At 34.7% G+C, this 8,046-nt stretch overlaps 1 protein-coding gene across 3 annotated transcripts in view; it reads right to left on the bottom strand.

The window, feature by feature from the left end:
* Positions 1-872: 872 nt before the first annotated feature.
* Positions 873-8,046, bottom strand: part of LOC144979021 (metalloprotease TIKI1-like) — a 316,998-nt gene continuing 309,824 nt past the window's right edge. For all 3 annotated transcript variants that reach the window (XM_078925638.1, XM_078925643.1, XM_078925646.1), the window contains one exon: positions 873-2,907. In XM_078925638.1, coding sequence (XP_078781764.1) covers positions 2,655-2,907 — 253 coding nt within the window. In that variant the 3' untranslated portion in view covers positions 873-2,654. The remainder of the gene's footprint in view (positions 2,908-8,046) is intronic.

Here is an 8,046-nt window from a genome sequence, read left to right as displayed (position 1 = left end):
TGCAATGGCCTAAACTGACCCCTGACCCGCGGTCTTTTGCAAAAAATACGTCAAAATTTTGCAAAGAAAATGATGAAATTTGCAAAAGAAAATACGTAAATTTTGCAGGCTTCCAAATATGTTGTATCACACCTAACATCTAACTACATGCACCAATGTAATAAAATATCCCCGGGGAATTACGCAACTTCAAACTCATAATTATGCAAAATTATGGGACAAAAAAAAATGGCAAATTTTGCCAGATATTATGTTGATTTGGAAATAGGCACAAAGTTGGGAAAACAAAATTACAATAAGATATTGCTGTACCATGAAATTATTATAATAAAGAAGTAAAAAATTCGGATATGACTATTTATTTAACCTTAATAAAAGGTCATATCCGAATTTAAAAAAAAGAATCAAAGAATGTGTCAAAAATTTGCAAAACGTGCAGATTTTGCGGTTGCAATGCAAATCAGAAAATTTTCCCAAATTTTGCGGCCGCAAGGTGTGCAAAAAAAACAACAACAAAAAAACAAAAAACGCGGACACGCCTATAACTGGTTCTCAAAGTGGATTATATTGCCCCTTGGGGGGCGATGAGAGCCTATCTCTTTTACCCAGTCTGGTCAACCTAGTTTTGATTTTTAGTTTATCTCTTTCCTTTATTTTAAATATAACTTTGAAACGCACTCTTCCTCTTCCGTTCTTCCATTTTCTCTCTGTCTCTCTCTCTCTCTCTGTCTCTCTCTCTCTCTCTCTCTCTCTCTCTCTCTCTCTCTCTTATGCTTGATCTACATGTTTAGTTTTGATCTTGGTTTACTTTTCATCTCATTGCTTCATCTCATTATCGTCTCCCCTTCTCTCTCTCTCTCTCTCTCTCTCTCTCTCTCTCTCTCTCTCTCTCTTTCTCTTTCTCTTACTCTCACTCTCTCTCTTTCTCTCACTCTCTCTTGCTCTCTCCTTTCCATGCACGCACGCCCGCACGCACGGACGCAAGCACACACACACACACACACACACACACACATACATTTTTACCTATAACGTTTTCACTAAAATATCAATGTAATATAACACAAAATATTTCCTTTTCTTGTTTAACTGAAAATGGCCAAAGGCCGAAACAACCTTTACTTTGTTTTGTATCTTTTATAAGAGTCATTTTTAAGACTTTGTTCGAGGAAGGAATGGATTGATAATAAAGAATAATAAGGAATACAATCGGGACATTAGAATGTGTTCGAGGAAACCGTGTGTTCGAGGAAACCGTGTATTCACCGTGTTCAAGGCGTGCTGGAGCGTAGAAGGCCCTAAAGTGTTTTAAAATCCACAGAAATGCGTTGAGTGGCCTACCAAGAATCCTCATAAATTGAAGGAAAAGTTATCGAAATTGCTTGAGTTGCACACAGTTAAATTAGATGTGCAGTAATCTTCACACTTCCATTCAAACCCTGTGCTTTTTCAATCAATGCTTGAATTTTTTGGGCAGTCCTGAAACTTATTGAACACAGTAAAATAACAATCCAATGACTTCTGAAGGAAGGTCACAAAGCTCATTTGAAGAGATCCTAAGAAAATCGACATTGGTGGTAAGATATGGATGTGTACAAAATAGTAAATAAAGAGAAAATGTTGTATCAAGTAACATGGAATTTAGTGAAGTCTAATCCGTTTAGTGCGGTTATGTGGTCTAGTGGTGTGACACTCGCTGTCGGATCGGAATGTCCTGGATTCGAGCCTCGCTCGGCGCATAGTTGAGTCCTTGGAAAATGTTCTTTGCTCACATTCTCTCACAGAACTCATGTATAAAATGAGTACCTGGCCGATAACAGCGTTGTCTCTGCAGAGACAAAAAAATGTAATATCGCATAACAGGTGTCATGTCTCGTCCTACATGTTACGTGTTGCTGTTAGTCACAGACCCACGTGTTGCTGTTAGAGACCCACTGTAAAACGCGCACGGCACGTTCAGTGGATACAGCTCTATATAAAAGCTCAACTTTAATGGAGTGATGGTGGAAGACATTTAATAGAACCATGATAGAGTGTATGTATTTACATGAGGAATTTAATTGTTTAATTGCTTTCCTATTCTGAATGCTTTGAATCGCTTTCCACGATCATTATATTTCATTAAATTATTTATAAAATAGTAATAGACATATTCAAAAATAGAAATTACAATTTATTCATTCGCAGATTTATCTAAAAATTCGCTTAGTCTCTAAGATGAAATATATGTAATATATCTATCAACTCTAGGACAATGTTCTATCCTACTCCACATAATCGTCCACTTTCTTTCCATTCAGTCGGATATAATCACAATCAAACTGTTCTATTCTGTAGATTAGAGTCTCCTACATTTCACTATTTGTTTATCACAAAATTTAATTAACAGGGGGGGGGGGGGGATAATCAAGTGATGTATTCCGGACAGCCGAAAAAAAAACAAAACAATTATAAGATATTTCTTACAAAAGGTGTTAAATAGAAATCACAATGAAATAAATGGCAACATGACGAATTACTATTCTTTAAAAAAAATCGAAACAAGATGTACATAGGTTCATTATATAAAGACTTATATACACTTTATATAAACTTTAAAATCATAATGTAATTAATCATTATTATCATCATTTATCATAATGGTGAGCCTTTGATTAAATTAAAGCTGAGGGCATTGCACGTAAAATAAACAAGACAGCGGCAGGGAAGGAAACAACAGTAGCTGACCATGAGGATTTTGAAAATTTATAACTACAACTACAGCTATTTCCCATGGGGTGTCGTCCGGATTCCATATCATTTGTCTGTCCGACCCTTCGTCTACCATGACCCTTTTTGTGTTTCTGAGTACCTCCTCCTTGCACAAACTTTGAAGATGATGATCCCATTTGTTGTAAGTGGCGAGGCCTAAAAAGAAAGAATTCCGTGTTGAGGATTTTTCGAATTTTCTATTTAAAACATGATCCAAAACAAATGAATTACATTATCAACAACAACAACAAAAAATACTAGAAAAAAAAAATATTGAAACTGTTGTGTCTGTCTGTTAGTGCATTCGTTTCTCTTTTCCTGTAACTTTACTCTTCGTGGGGTTTCCCACCTAGTACCAGCGTCTTTGAATGCTTGAGCAAGAATGTGATAAATCTCGGCTCTGTATCAATTACTTTCACGGTCAACCTAGGATGGGTGAAAGGGGTTTGAATGAAACTGCATTTCCTATGTAGTTCAGTTTGTGTTTGTACGTTGACTAGTGAGGAACGTTAACCACTAGCTCAACCCATACTTTGTTTTAGATAACCTTCATTACGTGCTTATTTTCTACTGTATTCTATATATATTATATTATATTATATTATGTGTGTGTCGTCAGAAATAAATATTCAAAATAACTACAATCGGTTTTAATTCAATCAGACATTCAATGTCGTGTTAACCAAGAACCCACTATAACCACGACACCACAGAAACTGAGGTCAAACACAAGAGTAGACAAAAGAAAGTAAAATTCGTTTTTTCTCATATAATCTTACGTGTCATTAAAATAAGACTTGAAATGCGTATTCATTCATTGTTTTTATAAACAATTGTCTATTTTTAATAATTTTATCTATCTATCTACCTCCATTCTCATTAATGAAGTTTCCGAGTTTCCTTACAATTTTCCATTCCGCTTATTTCTTGTTAACCTCTGTAATTTCTGTTTTGGATTGGTTGACCTTAAGATTCCAATGTCGCAGAGTATTTGATATTGTTGATATGTGCTGCTTCGCCTGGTCTCTTATATCAAATATGATATATTTTTCGAGAAATGAGTTTAGTACCTTCAAAAGCTTTGGTCTGCTGATTCTATAATGCCAAGGCTCAATATAGTGAACTCTTCTTTGAATTTTTCAGTTCTGGCTTTCAACCACCTATGAGCCCATACAATGTCACTGGTACTCCTATCATTTCTGAATCCGCTCTGTGTCGGAGACAGATATTCTTCCACTTTTGATCTTATTCTGTTGAGTGTTATTGCGCTGATGAGTTTTATAAGTGTTGAAAGAAGAACAATTGGTCGTAGATTTTCTAATGGGCCTTTTTTCTTGTTTAGTTTATTCAACAAGTGTATGGGAGCCGAGATCAAGACATGTTTTATGTTCTAAGGTCGGATATCATCAATGGTCATTGTCGTACGTAAGGACCAATAGTGTTGTTTGCACAATTCGACCTTCACACTAATGCTGAGCAATCATCAGTTTTTGTTTTTACTGAGCTAGATTCGAATCTACGTGATTACATTATATATATATATATATATATATATATATATATATATATATATATATATATATATATATATATATATATGTGTGTGTGTGTGTGTGTGTTTGTGTATGTGTTAATTTCGTGGGGTGGTTTTTTTTCTTCTGGATATGATTTTTATTCTAGAATGATGATTGGTTTCTTATTAGGAATTATTTTCGTGTTCTCCTATTGGCAAGTATCCCATTCAAATGCCTGCTCGAGAGTTTGGGTTGGCTGGGAACAGAGGAAGATTCGTCAGGTTTTCTTTTTTTTTAGAGGGAGGGGGGGTTGGTGTTTTTTTCTTCTTTTGTTTGTTTATTTGTTTGATTTGTGTGTGTGTGTGTGTGTGTGCGTGCGTGTGTGTGTGTTTTGCCTTTATTACATTTTTTTCAATCTATGACACTCAGTAACTATTTGTTTTGCATGACTAGTATTAAATTTGTCAAAAATATTATATTAGTCATAATAGTATAAGCAGCGCAAAAGACATCAAAGTTTTGTATCTCCTAAGAAGTAGTTTAAAAAAAAATTACAATCTTGATAAGTCAGTGAGTGCCATCAATAATGGCTTAAATTTAACCAACATTTTTCATTTATTATACATGTCCTTTAACTTCAGAAAATTCTGTTATAAGTTGTACCGTCTTGACTAGACTAGCTGTATAACATAATGATAGATTTAATTCATGGAGAATTCAATGCGTTATCAAATTGGCAGTAAAAAAGGTAATTGTATAGATGGGATGGAATTTTGCGGCTTTACAACACACAAATTAATTCCAAAGCCGAAAGCACAACTTTTCATTTAACCTAATCTCCATATACGATGTCAATATATTAAAGATTAACAAAGGACACTAATACCAAGTCCTCAATATTTTCATTACTTCATTCGTTAGCTAATACTATTAAGTATTTGGTATCCACGTTTGCCCTGACGAGAAGTTAGAATGTCTACGGGTTGACACTGGGTAAAATAGAATGAAACAGAACATAAAAGCCCAGTTCAGCCTAAGAACAATAACTTGCCTATGTTCTTAAACTCAGAACAAGGGGTAATGTTGTCAAGGGTGTTGGGCTTGTTATTTTGATCTGAGTAGGGATCTATGGATAACATCAATATTAGAAATGTCTCTAATAAGTCTGATAAAGCTACGATTACTGGCCAAAAACAAATTCCTAACTTAAGTAAAAAATTAAAAAATAAAAATACGAAACTGTATAGATAATAAGCTTGATATATTCTAAATAATTGTTACAAGAAAAAAAAAATCCATGATATTTCTCAATAATTCTGTACTCAACAACTTTGTATGCAAATGTTGTATTCCAGATGTGTAATTTGGCTTATCACCACTCAAGGTGGTAATTAAATAGATATTACTACAACTAAAGTGTGTCTATGTACGCAGTGATACAGCCCTGCCAAGCATTCGACTTATTGTATTATAGTGGAATACTAAAATACCATTTCGAAAGGATTTGTGCTGCATTGTAGGTTAACAAAGCATCCAGATCGACGAGTACAAACACGCAGGTCTGACATCTGAACCCACATTGTTGTATAGTGGACAATATTGTGCGTCATTTTTTAAATATTTCCATTACAACAATGAATCCATAAGGAAATGAGTTTTCAGACCTGAAAATAAGTGCACGTCGATCCACATTAATTTAAAAACCATCATCATCACTACCACAAGCACTTTTACAACATAATCTTTACCATCAGAATCGCTACCACCATCATTTGCACAATATCTTATCTTATCTTATATTACTAAAGGCTTAATAGGAAGTATCCTTTAAATGCCTTATACACTAGTTTATAATTACAGAATCTCATATAGCTTGCATTGTATCATTCACAGACAGTTTTACACAACTTTGAATATCAGGAAAAAACACGGCAATGTAAAATCGAAAAATACTATCATAGAATATTGGTAATTGAAAATTGGTCATGATCGAATGAATCATAAATGTACAAAGTTCATAGTGCAATGACATATTCATGACAAAAATAATCATGAAAGCAACAACGATAATAATCATACATAAGCCTCTGATAAATTATGATTTTTTTTTTAATTGGTAAAATAGAACAAAACATATTAGTCATACTTAAATCTCAGAGATTTTAACTCCCTATCAATACGTTTCAACAGTCCTAACGTCACTTCCCTCGTAATGACGCATGGTAACTTAGTAACTGGCTCTAAACTATCGGAACAATGGCGGACGCCCTTATGAAATATTTCTCCAACGAGCATGAAAGCGTATCCAGAGAAAAAAAAAACACATAAATCTGATCATGTTTTGACTTTTACACATTCTGATCACAAGACATATGGATTGTTCTAGCCAGCACGAAGAATAAAAAGTACAGATTTTCTTTGTATAGAACCACGATGGCCGCCGTTGCTGGGCGACGTGACATAAGACTATTGATTATAAATGGATTCAAAGAACATGCATTTTTTGTGTTAAAACAGAGACTATTCCATGTTTTCACTATACGTATAATAAATACTTTGGTCTGAAATCTTGGAATATATATTTTATATTTGTCGCCTCTGGTATACTTAATCTTGGAAAATGTAAACAAAATTTATGGATTTATATCATTTATATTATGTATTATCTTGTAGAGCTGAATTAAGTCTCCCCTTATTCTTCTGTATTTGAGACTAGGTAGATCGAGAAATGCTAAACTTTAGTCATATGACATGTTCTCAAGCCCGGGAAGCAATTTTGTTGCTCGTCTTTGAATATTTTTAAAACCTATTGACCGCCTTAGATATATTGGGCTCCAAACATTGTTCCCGTACTCAGGAACAGGTCTTATAATAGTTTTAAATAACTAAAGAAACATGCTATTATCCAAATAAGTGAAACTCCTGTATATGATTCCCAACATGCGAATAGCTTTAGTTGTACAATCATTAATATGCACATCGAAATTGAAATGTGGGTCAAAAACAACACCAAGATATCATAAGTATCAGCACCGCAATCAATAACAATATCACTTCCATAGCATTACCATTACCATGGTCATATCAATAATTGCCACCACTAGCAAAATCATCAGCCACCACCACTCTAGAAAACAATCATTTTAAATACCAATACCATATATAGCGTCACCATTGCCATCAACTTTATCACTCCAGCTACTTGATCAGTGACACCACCACTACCATCACTTCATCATCGTCGAAACAAGAACAACATCACTGCTATCATCGTCACAAAGACTAACGAGAGTTTTTATATAGAGAAATATCTGCTCGAAGTCTCAATGCGCTTTATAGGCCAAGAGCAACACTTAACTTTTTACATGACCCCTGTTAGGCGATATTATTTTTTTTTCAGACAGAACAACGCAGTTAACGGCCTGGTGCTCATTTTATACTTGAGTACGGTAAGATTGTGAGTGAAGAGCCTTTTCCAAGGACTCAACTATTCGCCGAGCGAGGCTCGAACCCCAGGATTTTCCAATCCGAAAGCAAGTGTCATACCACAAGGCCACATAGCGGCACATTCTTCTTCCGAATTTCACACTTTTCTTTGTTTCCTCTGTCTGGTTGTCTCTAGCTAGCTCTTTCTCTGTCTATTCCTCTCTTTCTCTGTCTATTCCTCTCTTTCGTGGTCTTCTTCTTCTTCTTCTTCTTCTTCTTCTTCTTCTTCTTTTTCTTCTTCTTCTTTTTCTTCTTCTTCTCCTTCTCCCACCCCCTCTCTCTCTATCTCCATGAT

Source organism: Berghia stephanieae, chromosome 1 (genome assembly GCF_034508935.2).
Source record: "Berghia stephanieae isolate SIO BIC M18660-M18661 chromosome 1, UCSD_Bste_1.3, whole genome shotgun sequence".
Taxonomy (NCBI): domain Eukaryota; kingdom Metazoa; phylum Mollusca; class Gastropoda; order Nudibranchia; family Aeolidiidae; genus Berghia; species Berghia stephanieae.
The sequence above is the reverse complement of the archived record's forward strand: the minus strand, read 5'-3'. Positions and strand labels throughout refer to the sequence as shown.